Consider the following 25149-nt stretch of genomic DNA (forward strand, 5'->3'; position numbering starts at 1 on the left):
CGGGGCTCACGTTGTGCTCCCCTTTCCGTGCGCAGGGGCAGATCGAAGTGGAGAGTGAGACCGTCTTCAAGTTGGCAGCTCTGATACTGCAGGTAAGTGCATTTTCGGGTTTTTGGTACCGGTAATTCGGGCTTGATTAAGCTCAGCTGCCTTTCTGGTTTGTTTTCATTCTTTATTTTCCCCCCCCCTTCTTCTATAAAGACAAAACCTTACAGCGTTGTTTGTAGTCCCTTCAGCTTTAGGGAGGGAGCTAAAAATGTTGGGAGCTGTTTTTTCCCTTTGCAGACAAGTGAGAGAAACATCTATCTGAGGAGTTTTAAATTGAAAGAGGAAAGGAAAAAGGGAAAAACTCATCAAGGAAAGTAATGTATTTGGGCAGGCTTCCAGGCAGTTTATCACGTACTCTAATTTAAATATGTTCTGGAGATCTGGGAAGAAAAGAGTATAACACTATAGCTAAATTTGCTGTATTACATCATGAATCCTTCTTTCAGAGCACATGTTTTTGAGGCTTCTGTTATTGAAATGTCAGTTTTTCTGTAGTCAAGTTTTGTTGTATTCAGACTTGAGCTCTGTTTATTTACCACTTTCCCTGAAATAATGAAACATTGGAGAGGGTTTCCCCCCATTGCATTCCCAGTGACAAAGTATCACAGCAAATCTGCAGTGGCTAGATCTGCCTGAAGTGCTCACATCTCGAGTGAGCACAGTTCCTCCCAACTGCTGACCTGCCTGTAAAGCCAACCTTTAGGTGGATGCAGTCTGCCGGAGAGGGGATTATATTTCACTTCTCCTGCATTAAACGTGACATTTGATTTGCAGTGTGAAATTTGCTCCCATTTTGGAAGCGGTTGCATTTATGGTACAGGTGATTTTCTACAGCTAGAAGTGTAAAGGACCAAGTTCTGTGCTGGAGTAGATGCAGGCAGCCTCGGTGCTTTGCACTGAGTGTGACTGGGGTCAGGATCTGGCCGCAGAGCTGTGGGAGTGGGGAAGTGAACAATGCTGGGAAAATCGAGGACTTTTGAAGAGATCATGTTTTAATTCTGTCACTGTTTTTCAATTGTAGGAAGCTAAAGGGGACTATTCCAGGTAATAACGTTTTCCTTTCTAATACTGGTGCGCTTGATGGATGTGTTTTTCTCTGTTGGCATTGTATTTTAAACAATCAAAAAACGGGGGTAAAGTCCGGCCACGAGCAGTGGCTGAAGAAAGTGAAATGCACTGCTGGGTTGGATAAAATCAGAGTCTGCAGGGTGAGTAATGCCTTTTGTGAGCAGGCTCTGAGTCCAAACAGTTTTTCAGACCATCCCGCTTCACTCCCTCTCCAAACACGGGTGCCAAAGTGGGATGGGGAGAAAGCTCCCACTCTTTCCCACCACGCCCCTCTTTCCCACCAGGAAGCCTGTGTTTTGCACAGCGGCTTGGGTCCATCTGGGTGACCTTGCCTGCTCAGTGGCAGCACGGATGGAGAGACATGGAGCCCACCAGCTGCCCTCACCAGAGATCAATGAGCCGCTTTCTTCTGCAGCTGCTCCACAGGGCTTTTCTCTTCCCACACTTGCCCCCACAGTTGTGTTGTAGCTAGTGGGCGACCCGGTTGCTGGGTTTTAGCTGTCAAAAGCTGCATCATCAGACCGGGCTTGCCCTTGGAGATGGCTTTTTGCCGTGCACTGGTTATGATAACTGGCTGCGGGGAGGAGGTAGGGTCGCACTCAGACCTGTTAGAGCCAAGGAAAGACCTTCAGTTAGAAACAGCTCACTAAGCAAATAGAAATTCAGCAGGTTGGCTTTGGTCACGTTAATATTTTACTACTTGCTGAGTTTCCCTGTAGGAAAAGAGATGTGTTTACACTTTAGCTACAGCAGCTTTGAAGAAGCGTGCTTTGCAAATGTTCAGTAAAGCACTATCTGCCTAAATGCAGGGAGCAAGTCACGCCTGACTGCCAGAGCCCGCAGCAGTGACATACTCAGCCTTTCCCTCAGTGTGCAGCTGTCAAATAAGTGCCAGTGCTGCTGCCCAAGATCCCTTCTTCTCCCAGTAGTTGTCCTTACTGTTCTCAGGGATGCACTCTGTGAAGTCCGTCATGGCCTCCTTTTTTGGTGGTTTGCTCTTACACCTGCAGGGAGGAGATGTCCTTATGACTTCAGTTCAACTGGATGGGCCAGCTGTACAGACAATTTCTGTTCCTATTTGTGGTGTAGACCTGCTTTGTGACCCACAACTGCTTATAGCTGCAGTGTGCTGCGTGTTTTCTCTAGAAAGACCACTCGTCTTGCCTGATCTCACAGGGACACCCTAAGTTTAACTCTGCTTAGGCACAGATTAAGCAGAGAACCGCTGTTCACCTTGCAAGTAACGTCAGCTGTAGCGACTGGTGGCACGTGCTCTATTCTCAAGAAAAAAGGGGTTAAGGTTAAAAACTACCTTTGAGGTGAAAACCTCCCTTATGTGGTTTAAACATACTGCTGACTCCTTATCATTCACCATAAATAGGTTTACAAGTGTTGCTTCACACACTGAAGAACTGTGTCAGTGGTTATTTTTCATACCGCTGCAGACACGTTGTACGGAGTGGGATAGCTCATAGTTACCTTCAAAAGTATTTAAAGAAAATTGGAGGGAATAATACTGTGCTGCAAGAGTGATTACCTTTTCCAAGTACAGCTTTACCCATAACAGTTGCATGAAAATAGCTGCAGCAATTGTTTCTTCTGTTAAACAAAACATCTGTTATGCCTCTGTAGCAAATGAGCCTGGCCAGCTGTCCCAGGCCAAGTGAGTGCACCAGAAGTGAAGGAATTTCATCTTATGTATCACAAGTGGTCGTTCAGACCACCGCTGATAAGCGCTAGCTTAATTACCAGTGTATCTTAACAAAGATACTGCAGGACTGGTCTCCCCTGCTGCCAAACTCGCCCGTGATGGGAAGAATATGTCCTTACAGCTTGTGCAGTGCAGTTGCTTCCATTTGTAGCCTCTTGGGTTTGACGTGTTTGTTCTTCGCTGTCGTTTGGCAATTCCACTTTGAATCACTTTCCGGAATGTGGCTCTTGCACCATTTATTGCGTACGTGAGAACACACAGGTTAATTTTTTAAATATTTTTTTTTTTTATAGGGTTAGTGCTCAATGAACACGGGTAAATACAGGAATTGCCTGAAGTCCTAGAGATTAGCTTTCTGGGAGTGAAAAATGGGCCAGTCCAGACAGTTCTGGTGATCTCTGCCTGGCTGATTTTTTCCACGCATCCCGTAGGGAGTTTTTCTATGGGGACGTGTCCCTCAGCAGGGTCACTACGCAGCATTTTCGCCGACTTCAGCTGGGAACAGGCAGATCAGCCCCAGGGTCCAAACGTTTCAAACTCCTGCAGCTCTGCAGTATCCTTTCCCAACCTGCTGCTCGAATTCTCAGATAACGTCTTGATGGCAGAGAGCAGAAATCTCCTGAGAAACACCCTCCCCTGCCCCGTGCTGAGTGGGTGAGCACATTCTTTGGAAATCTGTTTATTTTCAGTGAGCAAACCAGACACGTGGGCACTTGGGAGTAAGTGAAAACTTTTGTTTTCTCCACCACAAAGGTGACTTCTGAGGGACTTCGCAGTCTGGTAGCACCAACAGTGTGAAAATACCAGGGTCTTTGGGGTTTGACCCTTGCAGGTGGTTTGCAATAGGACCCCGGGGTCCTGGGCTGGGCTGTTTGGACAAGGGTATGTGTCTTATCATTTGGAGAGGGGGTTTATGCAAGATAAACCTCCCAAGTTCCACTTTGAGAGGACCTTGGCTTTAAAGACATCTTGATAAAACTTAAGTATGTGCTTCAAAATTGCACCCACAGCATGTCCGTGGCATACACGCCCGTTTTGGTCAGCTCTGATTTCTCAAAGGCAATCTGAAACGACCGTGGGCCACAGGAGGAATGATTTAATGAAGAAGACAGCAGACCACGACCAGCGTAGCTCACCACGCTCCCAGTTCCTTTTCCTGTTTACCAAACTGGTGATGCCAGCCACGATAATTACCCCGCGTGTGACGACGATTAACGTCGTGGGGGTGCCCAGCCTGCCATTCCTCTCCCCCTTACGCTGGATGATGTCGGGGCTGCCTTGGGCAGAGCAGTTCCTCCCCGAAATCCTATAGCTCTGGTAGTCTGGGATGCTGCAGGTCTGAGGTTCTCTGCCTTCCCCTGCAGCCACTGGGCAGGTTTTGCTCCAGAGGAGGGAACACGCCTTGCTCATGTTCACTTTTCACAACTCATCAATGATTTCCAGTTGACTGCTTCTCTGTTTAAACTGAATTCCTGTCAGTTTTTCTCCAGCTCCTTGTAATAAGAACCCCAAGCAAACCATTAGTCATTAGCAGTAGTTTTGAAACTCCGTATTAGTTAATTGCACTCCTCCGTGCTCACGCTAGCAAATGAAACAGAAAAAGCTGCAAGCCTGGTTTTGCAAAATCTTCGTTTTAAAATGAGCATTTGATTCAAGTTGCAGCTTCTGGCATGGTTTGATTTTGGGGAAAAAAGTCCATATTCTATTTTAGGAATATTTTTTTTCAAATTATGAGGAAGCTGAATGTCTTGGCAGGCAAACAAAATAATAGATCAGTCCGGTAATTGTTCATCATGCAAATATGCAGCATATAAAGTCTTGCCTGCTTGGGAAATAAATGATTTATCCATTTTTAGTTTACAGGCTGAGCATCTGCCCTCAGAAATGCTGTACAATAGTATCTAGCAGTATTTTTCTTTGTGACTTCACAAAGGAGACAGTTTATAGCAGATATTCTAAATGCTGTCCCTCTACCACTAAAAATATGTTTATTAAAATCAGATTAGCTACAGGGACTATATAAGGAAAGTAACTTTTTTTTTCTTAAAAAAAATTATTTTCTGACCAATAATCTTCGATCATATTGTCCCCCGTAATGTTTCCAGAATTGAAATCCATCTCCCTGAAAGTTAATTAAATTGCTGGAGGAGGGCTTTCATTTTCTTTAAATAGCTGACGCATTCAATTTTGATTCTGGCCTGTGGGCTGCAAAGATAACTCCCGACTGGGTATAACATAACACAGACAAAATAATGAATTCCTGATAGCTGACATGTGCGAGGCACCGGGGTTTATCATTACATGGCTGATAAACTCAGTTTGTGAAAGGAAGAAGCTTGTGTGAACGATATCCCTGCAAACTGCACCTATGAAGTATTGGTTCAGAAACTCCTGAATTAAAAAACTGCACTGAGGAAAAAGTGCTTGGACCAGGCACAGAAAACTGATATTAACGACTTGCTCCTAATTAAGACTGAGTGCTCACTGTTAGATTTTTTGGGTAGTGTTTGCTTGGCATAGTGACTGTTTAGCCAGACAAATTGGGAAATCTCTTGGTAGAAAAGAATGTGAAAACGATAACGTGGGCAGTGCTAGAAAATAGCTGCTTGGAAGAAGTTAATAATTGGCTGATAGCAAAGCTCCTGTTTGCTGTACTGCCTGCCCCACGATTAAGGTAGCTTCAGAAACAGGACACACCTGAGATTTGTTGGAGGCAGCTTGTCCAGCCTGTTTTTGGAAATCTCACTAGGTTCATATGACCAAAACTCCAGGTGTGGCCACATCCAGGACTGAAACTGGAGCAGAAACACAAATCTGGACCAAATCTCCAAGCTGTTCTACTCATCTCTCTCAGGTCTGCGTTCTGGAGAGGTCTCAGAAGGCTCAAAGTGGATTTGTGTGGCGTGGATGGAGCCCACCTCAGGGGTGCCAGCCACTAATGGGTGCTTATGCTATTGGGCCAGACTAAAGCTTGTCTAAAGAAAGCTGAGAAATGGGTACAGCATGAGTGTCAGGCCCCTGGCACAAACCTTTTTGCTCCACAGACCTGCTCCTCTTAGGGCTGCCCTGTTGGGGAAGGAGACCTGTTGTGAACCATTCATGGGACACTCTTTTCCAGGACCACTGGGACTGGGGATGAGTTCAAAGGCGACATCCACACTGGTTTCATCCTTGGGGGCCAGAGACCTGGTCATGGTCTGGGTGCCTCGTTCAGCCCCTGAGGGTTTCCTTCCACAGGTATCAGGGGGTGACATGGAAGAGATGGTGGCCCACCATAGGATTCGCTCTCAAGGCATCCATCTGCCAGCACTGGGGTTTAGTTTTTGACATCTTTTTTCACACAAGTGCACTTTTAAAATGGCCGTGCGCTATTATTTGCAGAGGCTTTCTCCAGCAGGACCCACTGGGATGCGTCTGTCTCGCTGGGAATCAGTGCCCTGCACTGGTGCTTGGGTTGTGCTCCTTGTGCTCCACGGCTGCTTGTTTGCCCAGTGAGTCATTGCGTATTTTGCCTTTCAGCTGCGACTCTTCATGCTTTTTCTTTAAATACCGAGCTAGGCACTTGCTCGTGAACCATTAACTCTGTCGCAGTCAAACCCAGCTGTGTGGTTTCCTGAGCTCTCTCTTTTGCAAAGAACTAATTTGAAGCAAGATGAGCAAAGATTTATTAACTCAGATCCTGTTTGCTAAGGGTGCTGATTTCACTTTATTTTGGAACATCTAATGAACTGTTGTGGTAAATAAGCAAGTTTAGGGAAAGTCATGTTTGATACATATATTTCATACAGTGATAATGATTCTCTTGCTTGACAGGTATCAGATACCCGCTTTCCCAGAGAGCTCTCTGCTTAATTGCATTTTATACCTTCTTCAAAGTGAAGCTGTTTAAAATCCAGTCATTTTTCTCTAGCAGTGTGCAAGTCTTGCTTTTCTTGATGAGTCTTTATAGTTTATTTTTGGGATTTGACACCCCAGTGTACCACGAGGAACAGGTGGAAGGCAGGAGGCAGAGGGGAGCCGAACAGGGAGCCCCTGAACATCATTATCCTGGTGTGAAAATGTTGTTTTCTTCTAGTGTTTTATTTTTCAATAAAAAGTGGAAATTCATTATGTAAACCAGATGCATTTACAAAAAAAAAAAAAGTAGTTAAGACCTAGTTTCCTGCTAGATTTTTAACAGTAAGAGGTTGTTTGGTTTGGTGGTGGTTTTTTATATTGTTTGATTTTTATTGATTTTTCTATTGGTGGTATTTGTGTATCCATACAGTTCAGGGCAGACTAAAGCATACATAGTCTCTGCAATGATGTCGTTTTAATGTTTTACCATTTTCTATTTTAAAGCATTTCTGTAAGTGCTCCCAAGGAATTTGTATAGTATGCTTATTGTGCAGCAGATGAATTAGGCTGAATTTGGTGGAAGCACTGTGGGTGAAATGAGCAAAAAGGATTAGACAAAGAGGAAAAAAGATGTTTTAAGCAATTTAACAATCTGATCTCATGTGATTTACCACTTGCATATGGCAGTGTAACTTTCAATATTTACACATCATTATGGCAGTTAGGTAGGGAACACGCAGTTTTAGATGTCATATATGTGAAGGCGCAGCAAAGGGGTGGTTGTGTTTCGTACTCTTTGGCTGTCCCTCTACAGTCCTTTTTTTAATTCTCCTTTAAGGCACGTCTGTCTCAGAGAGGCAGTGCTATAGTGAAAACAGCCCAGCCACCAAAGCAGGACTTTTGTGTCTACTCTGCGTCCAAAGCCAGTGAGAAACAAGGCAACTGCGGTTGTGTCCCGTGCAGGGGACAAATCCGACATACTTTGCTGTCATAGCAGTTAGGCTTGAAGTAGTATCGCGGCATCCACAACCTTAAGGAAAAGAAGATTTCCTTGTCCCTAGAAATTCCTTCAAGTATAGTTTCAGCATTCAAACACATTGCCTTTTCCTGTTGTATGGTTAAATTTCATTACTTTTGCATTATAATGAATTCACTACCCTTGTGTTCACTATCTGGAAAACTTTGTCAGGTCTACAGAAAGTTTTTCCAGCCTTGCACCATGAGCTGCAAGCAGGAGTTTGGGCTCTGGTCTGACTCTGAACAGCATCTTCCCTTTAAAAAAAGCAAAAATGAATCTCTTGCTTTTCCTTCCCATGGTGGTTGGGATCTATCATGTGACATGTATTTTGTGCTTTGAGGAAATGGAACGACAGCTTTTCAGCCTCAGCTCTTTTTTTGCTTTTGCAGATTTGTCAGGTCTTTATCGTTATTTGGATACTTTATTTTTCTTGTGGTTCCATGTATCCCCATATCAGCATGCAGGGCTGTGATAACAACCTTTAAACTTTGCTGCTCTACTCAGACATGCTAAACCCCCACAACTAATACGGCTAAGCTGACTTTTGTGTGAACAGGAAGAAAGTGTGAACGTTAGAAATAACAGGCTGTTGTTGCTAGGAAGGGTTTGGGGATCCTTCAAGCGTTGTATCAACTGTGAATAGTCATCTTTTTGCTCTGCAGTAAATCCCCAGGTAAAGCAGAGCCGTTCTGCTTCCCATCCAGTCTGATAGTAGCTCTGCTAACACGTGCTGTCGCTCTGGCTGAGCAGCAACGTAAACGTGGATATTCTGTACCAGATCTGGGGACTGTCAGCAGTGGTAGGTGTGTTGTTCAAGGACCAGTGGGTTTTATCTTCAGGATGTTCTTATTTTGCATCATGACCTGAGAATTCAGGGCAGGTTCAGGCAGCAAACGTTTTCTAGCCGCGGAGAACTCCTTCCTTGGCACCTCGTTCCCTGTCTGCAAAGTGGAAATACGGACAGTGCCTCATCTGCCAAGGTGGCTCTGGGAGCAGCACGTGTTCTCAGCTGCCTGCTCCTCTTGGGAAACCTAGAGATTAGCCTAAAGGAGTAGGCCTGGAGCTGGAAGTCAGGCCTGGGGGTCCCAGGCTGTGGTCCAACCTGTGCTAAGTGTGGGCAAGAGGTGCCCAGCCACACTTTCTGCTTGGTGCGCATCCTTCTTGAGCTGTTGTTGCAGCACAGCGTGGGAACTTACAGCATGGCTGCAGTGTAGACCTGCAAGAAGCCTGGTGTTCAGAGAGCCATCTGCACTGCTTATCACAGTGCTTTCACGGTTTGGAAAGCTCTTAGAAATGCTACTTTAAATACCTTTCTGAGCAGGCATTTCTATCAGGTATTCAAGTGGCAGGCTTTGCAGCCCTGCCCCAGGCAAAGCTCCCGCTGGCTGCAGGGGTTACGGTTGGGCTCTGGCTGTCCTGTGCCAGTGGGACCCCCCTTGTTCATGGCCTTTCCGGATCCTGGTCTTTCTTCAATAGAAAAATAAGTTCCTTGAGTGTGCCAGCAGACCATAAACTGAAAGGTTGGGAAATGATGAGAAACGTCTGGCATTTGTCACAAAAGAGGATTTGTCAGAGAGCGTGTTTCAAAATCCTGCTGCCAAGATCCTGCTGCTCTGACATATTCAAAAGCTGCTAAATCCATCAGCTCGTCCTGTAGCTTCCCTGCTCTGCCTTCTTTCCCCATTTTTTCTCTTGCACTTTTAACCCTGCTCATTTTTTTTTTTTCTCCTCCGTTGCCTCGCTGCTTCCTCCTCACACCTGTTCCTTGGGGTACCTTGAAAGGAGCTCTCAGCCTCTGTGGGAGCATGAGGTTGCCATGCTCTGCCCTGCCATTTATTTTAAAACAAAACAAAAGCCTGCAGAAAAGGCACCTGATGCTGAGACAGTCCAGCTGCAGGGCGATGATTCGTGTTGCCGGCTCTCATCTGTGAACATGTGGAACGGGAGCACCCTGGGGACTTTGGTGGTACTGTCCTAAGTCTGGTCACTTGAGAAAGTAATTTTTGCACCTGGTTGGAGTGTGAGCAGCAACGTGGGTTGTTCTTCTACTGTTACAGCATTGCATGTAGTCCCATAGCAATGGAATTTGGTGGTTATTCTCAAGAAATAGGAGCTTTACTAGCATCATCTGAGTAACCTGACCAACCCCTCTGAAAACTTGGTCAAACTTTCAAGTCTCTAGCCACATTGTGTCCTGTTTCTGTGTTTCTTTATTTTACTAGATCTACATGAACAGAATAGGAAGAAAAATCCTTCTGGAAAGTTTTTGAGGCATCTTCACAATGCAGGGTAATACTGTGTTGCCCTTTAGTTGAGATGCTCCACATTTCCTTGTATCTCACATGCAATTCTCAGAAGTGTCTGCTGATTTTTAGATGTCCGTGAAATAGCTTTCAGGTTAGCTTGAGAGGTTAGTAATTTTCTAAAAGCAAGGCCACTGTAAATTCTACCTGTGGTGTGCTTAAAATTCATTTCAAGAATTCACCACATATAAAATAGTAACAATCAGAAAGACGCAGGTGTTGACTTATGCAAGAGTAGGTATTTATGAGGTCAAGAGGCTTTGAGAATAGAGGAAAATCACTATACAATGCACTTTCCCCAGTGATAAATTCCTACCTTCTAAAGTGTTGCCAACAGTTCAGCAGAGGCAGACACACCTACCATCCCTTTAGTCAGTTAAAACTTGTCTGAAGTCCTGTCCTTGTCATGTTGATAGTATTTACAAAGACTATGTGGGCTGATAAGCTTTTATGTTGTATATGTCCAGTATATTACTTTTGCTGCTCTGGGTGTGTCTATTGCTCTTCACTTCTTATGCTAATCTCATTAACTGCATTTTATTACATCTAAGCTCTTACCTGTGTTAGCAACAGGCATAAGCTGGTTTGACAGTGGGCACAGGGAAAAGCCCAGGCAGCGGTTGACGAGTGGTCCTAATTAGCACAGCTTTGTAAATCTTTGCCTAGCAGGGAGCTTTGTATCACTCGATTACAAGCTGTGAAGATGTGCTTTCTGAGAGCATAAATATGTAAGTCTTTTAATTTTCAGTAATGTGCTTTTAGGCAGAGCATGCCACACAGTTTGGCTTGGTTCCTTCCCAGATTTCTGGTAGGGTTTTAGCAAAATGCCTAAAATTTTACTGTTAATGCCAGCGGGTTGTAGGAGGCACATGAGATTGGTTCTGTATTGTAGCTAAAGATAGTAGTTTGAATGTGGGAACTCCTATTCTTAGTATGGTACATGGTTAAATATTGCTAGTGGTTATTTTATATGGCTTTTCCATCTCCACAGAGCTGGCACTGACGAGCAGAGCCTGCTGCTCATCAGCATCTTGCCCAATGTTTGTTCCTATTGGGACAGAAAATTAAACATGGGCAGTACCGAGAACGCAAGCTCTGAGGTTTGGCGTGAGGAGGGTCTGATGTGGATTTTCATTTACATTGCCCAGATCAGTTCAAGTTCTGCTGGAGAGAATGCTCCCATTTAGAGGGTAGAATAGGAAGGAAAAGGTACGTCTGCTGATTTTATTTAATTCTTCTCCATAGCGAAAATATACATAAGATGAGAGTTTCCTATATTCTCCTCTTAGGGAATAAACAACCTTTTGCCAAAAAATGTTCAGTCCTATTGACTCTGGGTGTTTTAAGTTTATGCATTGAAATTATGCCAAGAACCACCAGTCAAGAAGCCTCCTTGTAGCAGAGGTCAGATTAGATGCAAGTGGGCTGCTCCGTCCCGACAGCCGAGTCCTCCTCCTGCCTGATGAGAACCAACCATGGACACGCCAGATACAGCACTGGTGTGTTTGGCTGGTAGATAGTGTAGAGGGTTGGACATCTGGAGCTGGGGCTGTCTGCCCTGTGATGTGTTTATCGCCTTGTGATCGTTGTGAAAGCAAACAGGAACAGGTAATAATTCAAATGTCGCTCCTGCTATCTGGAGTTGTCACCTCTGGGGAGCGACTGGGTCTTGGAGGGCTTGGGAAAGTGATCGTGAAGGTCAAGGGGAGCCATGCTTGGGCTCCTTGGTGCAGATGAAGGGATAATGAACTCTGTGGAAGGAGGGGGAGGACCATTTGAGGCTTTTATTATCCCTGAAGCTGTGAATCATCTGAAATGCTAATCCTCAGCACGCAGTCAGCAGATCGGGGCTGCTGCGTGCCAGCCTCTGCTGTCTGAAGGCATCCAGTGTGCAAGGAGCTGTGCCCTGTTTCTTCCAGGTCTTTTACATTTTTCTAGGATTACATCATGTTTTCTCTTAAAATTATGCAAGAAAAAAATCCTCATGTGGCTTCTCAGAGATTTTTAGGCTTTATAAGTCCATTTTGGTTGACTCCCCTCCAACTGCAGATGGATGGGACGGTGCATCAAGAACTTCAGGGTGTGAGATTGGGTCCCTTCAGGAAAGCAAGTCCCAAGGGCCAGCTTTGCTTCATCGAAGAAGTGTATTCTCTGCTATTGTGAGAAGTTGGATGGGTTTGTAGGTTGGTATGGAGAAGGTCCAGCTCTGCTGTAAGTTGGTACAACTCCATGGACTCTGCCTGCTAACGACCCACACCGGATGCCCTGGTCCTGGGTCAGTGCTGAAGGAACGTGCCCTGCGTCATGGCACAGATGTAATTGTGGCTCTTTGGTCACTGTACCTCCCAGCTCAGAGCCCACAAACCTTGTCGAGGAGGTGGGTGTGCTGGCTGGCTGGTACTCGGGTTAAATTCAGTGGTAGGCATTTCCATATTGAGGAGCTGCTACTCATCGCTCAAGCTTAGCACCCTCATTGTGGCATTTGCTGAGGACAAAACTAAGTTGCTACTCAACCAGGTCCAGAAGTGAGAGACCCAACAACCAGATGGGAAGATGTGTAGCCCCGTGACTTGTGCAAAAAAAAGTGGCATTTCAGAGTGTGATAGGACACAGCTGCCAGGTTTTGTGGCATTTCTGCGAAGTCTCAGTGACAAGGAGGCTACTAGCCCTATAATAGTTGGTGAAGGAGAACTTGGGACCCCTGCACCCGGCTGTGGTGGCAGCTGGGGAGTCACCTGTCCCCCGTGCCTGGCTGCCTGTGCCAGAGCTCAGCTCTCCCAGCATCAGCCTTTTTAGTGCTTCTGCCCTTGCTTGGGCATTTTGTTGTTTGCTGGCAATGAGGTTTCTAAATAAGGGTTTAGAGAGCGGCCATTAAAACTCTGATTATGAATGTTGTGGGTTGAGAATCTATATTTAGGGGAACAGCCCTTTATGTTTGGGAAAAATAAACTTATTTCCGTATTGCTTCCTTTGAAAACCTTTACTATTTCACCATATTTCCCTGCCAACCCTCGCTGCTACAGCAGCCATTGCAGTTATGAGTCAGGCTTAAAAATAGGAGAGAGCTTTTATTTTAATAATCAATTATTCTGTGTGAGTCTCTGATTGAAGTTGGAAGTGACCTCAGGAGGCTGTCTGGCTGAACCTCCTTCTCTGAGAAGAGTCAGTTGTGAGATCAGGACAAGTTGCTTAGATCTTTGGGTTTTGGTTTTGGTTTTTTTGTTTGCTTTTTTAATTTATTATTTTTGCTCTGCTTTCTGAGGCCTCAGGAGGGTGTGCTCTGTCTTCATCTCCGTGTATCCCTACAAACCCCTGGAGTAATCTACCTTCTCGCTGCAAGCTGAGCTGTCCTGCAGCCTTTTGTTCTCACCAAAGTGGGTTTTTAAGGGGTGAATAAAACCCCCTCCCTCAGCTTTTTGTGAGCATTGGCTGTATTTGAGCCTTGGGAGAAGAGATCTTACCCAGAGATTTTCTACCCAGCTGTCCCCATTTGTGGCACTTGGGTGCTGGCCAACTCACGAAGAAAAGTACATTTTCTTGGCAGAAGAGCCCCGGCTGGGCAAATCTCGGCAACAGCAGCTCCTCGACGCTAATTGACCCCCATCTTGGCAACTTCATCAAAGACGTTGAAGAATAAATAGGCTGTTGATTGAACTGTTTCCGTGTCCCCAGAGGTGGTCCCTCTTAGTCAGGGTTGAGGCACATTGTCAGGGCTGGGGAAGAAGCTTGCGGAGTGATTGGCCCGTGCTCGCCGAGGAACAAAAAGCTTTTACTGCGCCTTCGATGTGACATCTGCTGCCTGAGATGGAAAAGATTTCCATGCTCTGGCCCGCTCCACTGGTGCACGGGGCGCTGATTTTGAGGGAAGAGGGGGAGCGTAGCACAGGTGAAACCTCTAATAATAGAATCTGATGAAAACAGAGGTCGGGCGCAGGAAAACGCCTTCAAGGAAAGCCTGGATGCAGAAGTCAAGGCGGATGCTGATGGACGTGGCTGATGCGTTCTTTACCTAGAAAAGTCGTGTTTGTACTTGTTGGCGCCGCTGCGAAGGCATGCAGAAATCCTGCAGAAATGAGGCGTACAAGTTTCAGCTGATTAGTTAATGGAGCATGTAAGGAGAAAATATTAACCATTTTACTGATGCCTGTAAATAGGTTTTTAAATATTCTGCTGATGTGTTTTTGTGACAAATTGCATTCACATACTTCAACTCCCTTTGTTTTGTTCCAGACTAGGCCTGGAGTCCAAAATATTTGAACTTTCAACGGAGCAGTGCAGGAAAAGTATTTTCAGTGGAAATATTTTAAAGTAGATGAGCTGAAACTCTGGGCTTTGAATCAGATCAGTGTTAAAACTCTGAGATTTGACAAACACCACGCTGCTTCATGAAATTTATTGTCTTAGAAGTAGGGTTTTAGCTGAAGATAGAGCAAAAATTAGTGCTTCACGCCCTCCTTCTGCAGCTGTTTCAGGGCTCATTCTGCACTCAGTGGATAGAGTAAGCGTGGGCAAAATAAATATTGATACACTCCCGCCACGGTGGCCTGAGAATCACGTGTCTCTATAATGAGTTACAACATGAGTCTGTGTGACACCGTATATGTCGCTGCTATGCGAGAGGGCCTATAGAGTTACATTGCGGTGGCAGCCTGATATGGGGCAGTGCACCACGTTCTTGGGTAATAATTGCATTTGTGATTCCCTAGCAGTGACTCTGTGCCGGTTTTGTTTTTTAGTGATGAAACCACTAGAAAAGACTTGAAGACGCTGCCTGTCTTTCCCACCAAGACGCTGCAGGAGCATCCATCACTCGCTTACTGGTGAGCTTCAATTTAAAATGTAAATTATTGCTACGAATGGTAATGACAAGATCCCTTTTAAGCAGTTTTGCAAACTCTTAAAAAAGAGTTTTCAGGTTGTGCGGTAGAGGACTCGGAGTTAACTGCTTGTGTTCAAGCTTTTCCAGTTTTTAGAACGTTGCAAATTACACGAGATCCGGTGCAAATCCCCCATTGAAAGTTCACTCAAATTAAATTGCTGGATCAGAAACTGCTGGATCCAGACTGTGTGGGGAAAGAGCTGAAATCTGAACTCCGGCCAGGCGTGGGTTTGCAGCGAGCACCTTGCTCTCCAGCTGTCACGCCGCAGAGCCGCTCCTTGGGGTGACCTTGGCTGGCGGCCACGTGCCCACCCAGGTGCTCTCCTCAACACCACAGTGGGAGAAAACAAGGCAGAAAAGCTGGAAACAGAAAGGCAGGTCCAGTTTTGTGACTTGGACACGCTGTGGAGGACCACAGCATTTGGGATGAATCAACAATATTGTCTCCTTGGAGTCGATGCCCTTTGTGCAAGTTTGACTCCCTCATTTATTTAATTTTTTTTCAGGCTTGATGTGCACCTGATGGAATTTCAAGTATACCAGTACTTGCTTATGGTTTGGTTTTGTTGTTTGGTTTTTTTTTTCAGAATGAATACTGCTGGGTTTTTCTTTTTCTTTTCTTGGCTTTCAAGTGTCTGACATTTAAATGCATATTTTATTTTGTATTCAGCTAAACCAAAATGTATATAACAGGAAAAATGAAAAAGGTCATTGCTGACAAATCTGTATTTTTTTTTCACCTGTGAAATGTCAGAGGAAAAAATGCACTGAAATGAAAACAGGCCTGGTTTACCTTCTTCTGTCTTGCATGTAAGCAAGTTTTGGTCCTGTAAAACGTGAAAATGAATTTATACAATTAGTCCCATCATTCTGCAGCAGCATTTGCAGCAGAAACGATTCATTAATTGGTCTGGAACGCGGTGTGCGGTGGCAGGAATCAGCCAGGCAGCTCCTTGCTGCTTAACAAAGGGTGAGAAAGAAACCAGTAAGAAACAGAATGTAAACCGGCGCAAGGGACGTACAGAGGGACGCTGCTCTGCATGCCGAGCAGGCGTCTGGATTGCGACAGATGCTGTCGAACACGAAGAAAAAAGAGTCACTGAGCCTCTAAATTGGGTTTTGTGCTTGTTTTGCAGTGAGGACAGAGTAATTGAGCATTATACACAAATTAAAGGTCTGACCAGAGGACAAGCCATTGTTCAGTGAGTATGACACTTATTGGTTTGTTAAGATGATATTTTTCCTTTTTTCTCTGTTGTTGAGAAGTGGCCGTGCAGGCTGCTTTAGTCATTATTGCTTGCAAACTTACCATTTGTATCAGTCAGATTCTTTTTTTTTTATTTTTTCAGTTATATTTCACAGTTAAATTATTTGAAGTTTCAGATTTCACAGGCTTGCAGTTAAAGTTGTATGTCCTCATTCAGATACCTTAAATATAAAGGAAATTATTTAGGCTTGAATTTACTGGAAGACTCTGCTCCATACTTTGCTTGCTATCAAATAGTTTTCACACCAAACTCTTCAGGATGAGTATTACCTTAAGTCCTATAAAAAACCCCAAATGGATGTTTGTTGAAACGATCAGAATTTCAAAAGAATGTTCAAAAGAAACAAGGTCTTCGAAGACGCATACAGAGCCTATGGACTTTTAATTTATCATTAATACTACTGTATTTCCTACAGGCAAATGCAGTGCAATGTGTTCCAAACTAAGAAGTTGGAGCTGATTGCCGTGTTTGCATGATATAGAGAGCTTGTCGTTTTTCTCACAGAGCTGGATGCCTGTAACTCTGTCTCAATAATTCAGGGGCTTCTTTCAATAGGAACGAGGGAAAATATCCTCTGTTCAGTGGTCGTCTGAATTGCCTCATGAAAAAGTCGTACGACTGCATTAGCACTTCTTTGTGAGGCCTGTCCGTTGGAAGCAGAGCATCATAATGGAATCATTAGAGGCAGGTCTTTACCGCCAACATTTCCCAAAAGGCTCGTGTGTTCAGTTCAGAATTTTTACTTTCAGTTCTCTGACCTTCTGATAAGAGATTTGAATGTTTTATTCTATGAGATATTTTCCATTTGCTTTAGCTGGGCCAAAGCATCACATCTTTCCCCTAGCCAGGATGTTGACGTTTTTTTCTGGACATGTGGGGCTTCAATTATTAAGGCCTTCAAAATATCAAAATGACAAATGACATGTCCTTGAATGTATGTGTGAAAAAAATACGTTAATAGATGTTATTCCCTCCAGAGAAAATAATCTGATACGCTATAAATCTGTCTACAGGTACATGAAAGTGGTGGAAGCTTTGCCAACATATGGAGTTCATTACTATGGAGTAAAGGTTAGTAAATGCCCATAGATAATGTGATTGCTTTGGTTATTACACGTGATTACATTCCTATAGGAGTAGTTTGATGATTCAGTACCCTTCTATCAGTATTAAACCCCACATTCTTCAGCATCTATAATTTTTCCCACTTCATTGCTCTTTAAAAATTGTTTCCAGAGAGCAGCAGAGCATTATGTGCTACAGAAGACAGAAAAGAACCTTTGTAAAAACTTCTGTAATCCTGTCAGGAGCTAAATTTTTATAATCTTAATTAAACTGGTTATCACTTCTAGATCAAAGCAGTTAAAATGTCCCTGGGGAGACTATTGTGAATTCTAATCAATATTAGAAAAAAGTAACCGTATAGAAAAGGTTTCTTCTGAGTGATAGGTGATTAGTGAGGAAATGCTGAGAAATACTTTTGGAGCGTGATGAAAATGCACCATTTATTCCCGTTTGTAGTGCAGACCCTGGGACCAAGTGTTTTGCACGGAAGAGCTCAGCAGAGATGATGTCTCCTTATTTTTGAGTCATGGCCATGACTGTGGTACCCAAGGAGCTGATTTTTTTTTTGCACTGTTCTCTCCTCCTGCAGCTGTCCATGCCTGAATTTAGTGGATGCAGTCAGTGGCCACGTTTTTTTCTGTCTCATATCCTTCCCCTCTCACAGCCACTCCTGCAACAAGTGACACTTCCTTGTGTCAGCAGCACTGTCGCTTTTTTGTCCGCTTTGCACAACCATCACCTGGTTTCTTGCTCCTGCCTGAGAAAGCAGGGGGAGAAAGATTCAACATTCACTCCAGCAATCCACTTCACATCAATTTGTTTGAAAGAAAAAAAGTTAAATAAAATTCTTTGTTCCATACCTATTCGTACTTGTCACAGAATGAAACGAGCTGTAATCTTGGAATTGTGTAATTCTTAAGTAGCTCTTGGTTCACGTCGGCCTCCATTTTTCAGGATAAACAAGGAATCCCGTGGTGGCTCGGAATAAGTTACAAAGGAATAGGCCAGTACGACTTACAAGACAAAGTTAAGCCCAGAAAAGTAAGTTGGTTTTAGATCTCATTTTTGGGGAGTGGGAGGCAGGGTGATGTTGCATGTCAGAATATACTTCTTTAATATGTTGCTTATTAGACTAGTGAGCAAAAAACCAAGGGTTAGAGGAGGAGAATTCTGCTGGCACCGAGGCAGTAAAACTCTCCCTCTCACATAGATAGTGGAAACTCCCTTCGGGAGCTTTGGCTCACGCTTCGCCTTCAGTTTGGTGGTCTCAGGACAGGAATTTTGGCAGCCTCCAGGGATAAGTACAGCAGCATGAAGCAATTTGGTTTCTGCAAGTCCCAAACTAAAGACCTTGTATTCAATCAGTGTTTTCACTTGGCTTCCGTCGGTGTTTTTATGTGTGAAATGATAAAAGGCTCCACTGATATCCGTGAAATACAAGAGGAACTGCGTGAAACTGCAGGCCTGTTCGGGCAGCCGTATGTTTCCACGGTGCAGTGAGTTGTGAGGGGAGGATTCAGAATCAATGCCAGATAGTGGAGGTCGTTCTTCTCTCTTTCCACCCCTCTGCTCTTCAGTGTGTCTCCTGCAGAGTGAGCCCTGCCAACGACCTCCCTTGCTGTCTAAGCAGGGCAGAGGATCCCATGTTCCATGGCTGGCTCCCTCAGAGCCCCCGGCAGCGAGCCCCAACCAGCTCCTCTGCCAACGGCCTTGGAAACCCATGGTGCAGCCCAAGCACACGATGCGTCCGGAGCTCGCCTAGTCCTGCAGCCGCACACGTCTGCCTTTGACAGGACTTGAAAGCCTTTAAAGAGTTACTTAACGCGCTTGTTTGGGGAGAAGAGCCAGGACTGCACGTGCCGCTGGGCCGGGTGTGTGTGGTTTCTTTCTGGTCATGTTTTCATTGAAAGATCTGAGCGGTGAGGAGAAGGAGACCTGGGGTTTTGCTGTTCTCCTTCCCTGGGAATGATCTGGGCACGAGTTCACATGAAGTGTGTGCTTCCTGCCAGGGAATTTTATATTTGCAAAATGATATTGTTTAGTGTATTTGTGCCAAAAAACAACAGCTTAACAAAACTTCCTTGTTACAAGTAATTCCCCTTCAAGCTCCCAGCTTCTCTTTGTTCCAGAGTGGGCTATAACTTGGTTTCTTTTCGTAGTTTTATATACCTGTGTGTCAAAAATTGAACTCATACGCTTCCTTTGCTTTGTTTAGTAAAGCACAGTTTGGTCCCAGGTCGCTCTTACCATGCCTGTTCTAAATGACAGTGACACAAGAGGATCAAGCCAATGTTAGTGCAGCCATTGAGCGTCAAAGGAGCTCCTCTTGCTCTTGAGCACTTCCCTGTTTTTAGGCAACATCTACAAGAGTTTTCCGGTCGGGTCAAACGCGGATCGTTCTCTAGCCAAGACGTCCAGCTGTGACCATCAGGGCTCTCCAAGAAAGTGCAGCCTGCCTGGCTAGAAGCATTGCTTCGCCAAGCAGTTTTTATCCTTGTGGGATTTTAGTTTACAACATCAACCGGGCAGATTAAGAAAATTTTTTTTAAGGTCAGCAGGGCCCAGATACCAAGTCACACCCTGCTACAGTTAGTTACGAGGCGTTGCCTTTGAACACAGTAGGAGCTGTGTTTAAGAAAAATAAAATAAAAAACAAAGGTCACCTCTGCAGTGGAAGTGTTACCATGGAAAATGATAATAGTTGTCTGCTTTAATGTAATTATAGTTGTACAACAGAGGATAGAGATTAGAAGGGAAGGTGGGATAGAAGAGCCTAAGTGCAGAGGGAAAAGTTTAATAAGCTGATTTAAAAGGAGACGATGGATATGGCTGTAGTATTCTTATAGATTTGTGGCTGATGTTAATGGGGGGGACAAAAACGACTGCAGCCACAGCTTGTCCTGAGTTATGACTGCTTTTAACGTGTGGCTAATTATGCAAAACCTTTCTTTATATGGAAAGTGTTTCAGGATTTGAAGTACAAAGTGCACTTCTGATGTGATCCGTGGAAGTAATTGGAATCATCGCTTCCGGGGAGGAAAGCAGATTCTGGGTCTAGAGAGGCACCCATGTCCAAACTTGGCTTTGAAGTTAAACTGTTGAGTTACTGCTGTTTACTTCACTGGAGCTGTACAGCCTTGCTGCCTGCGATGCGGCAGGCAGGAGTTTCCTTTTAACTAGCATTGTTGTTTGTTCATATTTATGAGCCTATCAGAATATCTGTTTCAGAGAGAGAAGAGTCTGTATAGCTTGCCTGAGTCTCCGAGAAGTCAGCAAGCACAATCTTTTCCAAAGCAACAGGCAAGAGGGAAGGAGGCATGTAAACTGTCTGCCTTTGGGAGCAGAGGTGCTAGGTTTGATGGATTTAGCAGAATTTTCTTGCTTTGCTTTTCAGGATGGAGCCAAGCTCACAACTGCCATGTGCTGATGTTATCCTGCTGTTTATACTGTGGATCAAAAAGTGCTGTTGTGTTTATCCCTAACCATCTGGGAAAGAGCATCCTTATTGTGCTCCACTTCTCCAGTTAGTTATGTTTAAATATATGTGCAGCTGATGAGCTCAGTAAAAGGGAGAAGCTGAGTCCAAGTCTAATGAAGACCAAGCTGGCCTTCCCTAGTTTTAAAGACACAAGGGATCTCTGAGTGTGCAAACCCCTCTGATAGTGGCTGCTGAGTTTCAGGTAGAGGCTTTGGACAAGAATAGGTGTCTGTGCTGTGGCTGAATTCACACCAGGGCAGGTTTGTTTTGCTCCCCGTGTCTTTTCTGCAGTGAGAAGGGCTGCTGTCAGACATGGCTGCATTTGTTTAATATATTTGTCAGAGGCATGTAGTAAGAGGCAAGTCCATATTTGGAATAAAATGTTAAAAATAATAGAAAATAATGTATATAAAATTAACTGTGCCCATTAATGCAGTGGCAATTAAATCCCAATAAATATATCCATCCTCCTCAAAAAAGTGAAATCTTTTGGCTTTACCCAAGTAGGTCTTTAGGCAATGAGACATAACTGTGAGCCTTGGAGCACAGCGGTTATCCCAAGGTTTTGTTGTTGGACCAACACCACTGCATGAAGTCCAAGGTTGAGAGCTCTTCACAGGAAATAACTTGCAAGACAGACCTGGATGAAGCAATCTCCAGATCGGAATTATCCAGCCTTGCCAATGTGTGTGCACGTGCTGTCATTTATCTGTGAGGGGAATGTGTGGTGCTGGAGAGGACAGTGTGTAACTCAGGGCTGGACCAGGAGAACCTGCTGTGTCTGTCTGTCTCTCTGAAGCTGGCTGGGGAGGTTTCTGTCTGGCTCTAATGTTTTGCTGGTTGACCTGAGATGGTTTGGAGAAAGGAGTTTAGTTTGCTTTAAGTCCCTCCTGAAAGCTTATATTGCTTCGGAAGGGGTTTCTGGTGAAGCAAGCTCATGTTTTACCCCTCGCCCGGGACTGCGAGCTGATGGGCACCGAGGGAAGCGCTGTGCTCCCACGCTGTGATAGACTGAGAATGGGGAATTATTTTTTGTCATTTATGAAAGTTGTGGTTTTCTCCATAGATAAAGGCAGTGGCTCCACACTGACTGGAGGTTACACTGAGCTCAGTTGATTATAATCCTGGAGTCTCACAGGGCATAAAAAAGACTGGGTTTGGCAACCCTTGTTCAGATTTCAGCTCAGACCTGGGATTAACTCTGCAGTCCTGCTGCTTTGCAAACATATTCTCCCCTCAGCTGCAGTTAATACCGAGAGATGCCTCCTGCTTGCTATGAGGTGGAATGCCAAAATCCTATCCCTGGTCTCCTCTGAATCAGTTAGGAAAAGCATAAACCAGGTCCCAGGGCTTTGTATAGATCTCCCTTTTATCTCTACCCCTGTTCTTCTTGCTGGTGAGATAAACAATGCCTCGTCTTGTTTATAGAGTGTGTATTAAGTTTATTCTGCCTTCAGCCAATATGTGGTGATCCTCTGAGGAATGGGAATTTGAGAAGGCAGCTTGCTGGCTTTTTGACTTGTTCTCCCACTTCATTGTGTTTCTGTGGGCGACTCCCTGGTGATAAATGAACTATAATGTCTGAGGAGAACAGCTAATCTTGCTATGGTATTGTTTCAAATCTGCAAGAATTTCACTTCTAATGCTGCTTGACTTGAATCCATTATGTTCTCAGAACTGTTTTTATTAGAGTATGCTCATTTTGAAATGGGTAATATTTATGATATTTCTCTTTTAATTCAACGTATACTAAGAGCTGGTGCTGACAGTTTTTCCTTGAAGAACATTTACTCAGTGTAACTCTGCTGTCCTGCTTTGAATGATTCAGAACACAACAGCATTTGTACAGACTTCTCAGCAGGCAGATCTAATTAGGCAAATATTTCTTTTACAGTGTTTATTTCTCACCAAGTAGAAGCCATTGGTTTAGACATAAAATGCTAAGCTCGCATAATTATTTAAAATAAACACACAGTTCTTAGAGACTGCTGTGAAATTCCAGATGTTTGGAAAGTTGCTTGGGGGTCACCTGCCGCAAAACACACACGTTTTGGGGCAGTTTGGTACCAACACATCTCATTAACACCAATGTGAGGGAGAACTGAGTGAGGATGGATTGTAATGCATTAGAGAATTTTTTAAAAAGGCAATTGAAGAGGTTTTTAGAGGAATGGCTTAGTATGCAAGAGGTGAAGGATGCCTCCAGGTGAGCTCTACCAATATATGCTGGCACAGGTGGGAGCTGTTGGCCTCCTCCCCTCAGAAGCTGCTGCAGGTGGGGCAGTTTGGCTCTCCTGCCATCTCTTTAAAAGCCTCCCTCCGTGGCCAGGGATAGGAATTTAAAACAGAAATATTTCAGTTGGAGGTAGCATGCCAGACAACCAAGTGCAGCAGAGGGGCTGAAGCGCAGCCCTTCTTCCAGTGTTGCCGGCAGGGTGGTAATTTCCTTCAGTGGGGTGGGGTGCATTCCTGTGGGCAGAAATCTTTTCTGTTTCCTTGGTCTGAGTTGCCACATTTGGCTGGAGATTGCCGTTCCCAGCCAATTCCTGGGGTGCTGGCTGCTGATCCTCCTCCCCGGCTCCACACGTAGCACGAGGTGCTTTGAAAGCACGTCCCGAGGGAAAGGCTGCAGCGCAGTTTGCACTTCCACGCTGGCCTTACCCAACGGTCCCTTGGTCAGATCTGGCCAATTTTAGCTCTTGGTCGGAATTTGCTGTCAACCTTGGAAACATCTCGGGTGCAATCGTGGCACGTGCTGCGCCCAGGGCTGGTGCAGCAGTGCTTGGCCATGCAAGCTCTGCAGTGAGCTGCTCTCCAGGCTTTTTACCCCTTTGTGGGGGCAAAAAAAAAATTCTTTAAAGTCCTTTTTTACAGAAAATGCATCAGGCTGGTAGGATATGAAGCAAAGGGCCCCTGAGGAGCTCTCTTGCATGTCTCTCAAGGAGGGGCTATGCCAGCTCCTGCCTCCAATCCTGATGGGGCTGTTTTTCCAAGCCAGTTTGCTTCTGCTGTCAGGCCCAGACAAACTTGCCTTTTATTCAAAACTGGATGCAAGATCAGCCAGGTAAAAAAGAAAAAACCCAACAAACTAAAAAAAAAACCACCAAAAAAACCCCAAACAACCAGCTGCTTCTTTTATTTAAGGTGTCTCACTACTTAAGCAGTCTCTTTCGGCTTTGTGTCTTGTCAGACTAGAATTAGTCTCTTTTTTTGTGAGGGAAAAAAAGGGCGATAAGTTTTTGTTCAGTATTCTCTAGTATCTCAAAGAGAATCACAGTAGAAATGCAGGAACCTTAAGCTCTGGCTGGTGCACAGAGGTCCCCGAGTAATGAGGTGTGATCAGAGAGCTTTGCACCTCCGCCTTCTCCAAAAAGACCCAGAAAACAAGCCCTGGCCAGACCAAATTCTGCCTGTGGATCAGACAGGCAGCCCCTGATATGCTTAATGGGAGGTTTTGGGAGCCTTTAAGGATCTGGCAATCTAAATGGATGGGAAGGCTATTAAGAAAACATTCATTAGGTCAGGTGGACCTAATCATCTGGTTGAAGGGAACATACATTGCAAAACTTCCACAAAAACACTTTAATTATTCCTAATTGTTCTTCCAGCCCTCAAAAACCAGTTTCAGATTTCCAGATATATTTATTTTTACAACTCTTTTGTCTTTTAATATGCATGCAGTTTATATAAGATTGAAATTAGGAATGATTTCAAAACATGTCTGTATAGAGGTAGGAAGTATTGAAGTATCTAGTACAGTGACAGATTCCTGAGTATTGCCTTTTGACTACAATGTAGGAAAAAAATACTTGAGGAGTTTATAGAATTTCATTTGATTTACACTGGTTTATTCTTTATTCCTTTTTTTTTCTGCCTGTGTTTGCATTAAGGCCTTTTTTCCCTTCTTGTTTTCATTAATCCACACACGTTAGGCAGAAACTTTAATACATTCATTCATGATTGTTTTTAAGTGTGCCTTTATAAATATTGTTAGTCAGCAACTTATTCCGAAGCTGCTCATATAATCGTTGGTGTTTGGTTTAAGACCCAACTGCAGAAGGGTTTGCCAGAGGAGTTGAATGCTAAGGAGCTTAGATTGTTCTTAAATGAGGTAGCTTAGGGACAGGACACTTTTCAGTCCGTAAGAGCGGAGTTTCAAATGCTGCTTCTCCATCTCTCCTTGCCTTCGAGCAGCAGAGGGGGAGAGCTGGAGCTGTGCCAGCCCTGCGTGTCTTTGGGCAAGGAGGCAAATGTCTTTGTGCTGAATGCAGCCGCCTGCAAATGCTTCAGGCGCCCATCAGCTCCTTTTTGGGCTGGGATGGGTCTCACAGGGTGGGGAGGAAATGGGGCAAAGCTCTACCCACATCCTGAGGCAATTCCATGCAGGTTTCCTTACAAACGCAAAGACTTTTTTCCCTTCTTTTCGAGCACTGCAAATGATCAGGGATGCATCTGGCCGGTGTAGGATTTACCC

General features: G+C 44.5%; 1 protein-coding gene across 1 annotated transcript in view; it reads left to right on the top strand.

The window, feature by feature from the left end:
• Positions 1-11: 11 nt before the first annotated feature.
• The window catches only part of FRMD4B (FERM domain containing 4B), a gene marked incomplete at its 5' end in the record, with an annotated part of 42153 nt that continues 17015 nt past the window's right edge, over positions 12-25149 (top strand). Inside the window, 6 exon segments of the mRNA XM_009872800.1 lie at positions 12-92; positions 1070-1092; positions 14722-14805; positions 16001-16066; positions 17146-17203; positions 18152-18238. Of these exon segments, the coding sequence (XP_009871102.1) occupies positions 12-92; positions 1070-1092; positions 14722-14805; positions 16001-16066; positions 17146-17203; positions 18152-18238 (399 nt within the window).

This window comes from Apaloderma vittatum, unplaced genomic scaffold (genome assembly GCF_000703405.1).
Source record: "Apaloderma vittatum isolate BGI_N311 unplaced genomic scaffold, ASM70340v1 scaffold1270, whole genome shotgun sequence".
Taxonomy (NCBI): Eukaryota; Metazoa; Chordata; class Aves; order Trogoniformes; family Trogonidae; genus Apaloderma; species Apaloderma vittatum.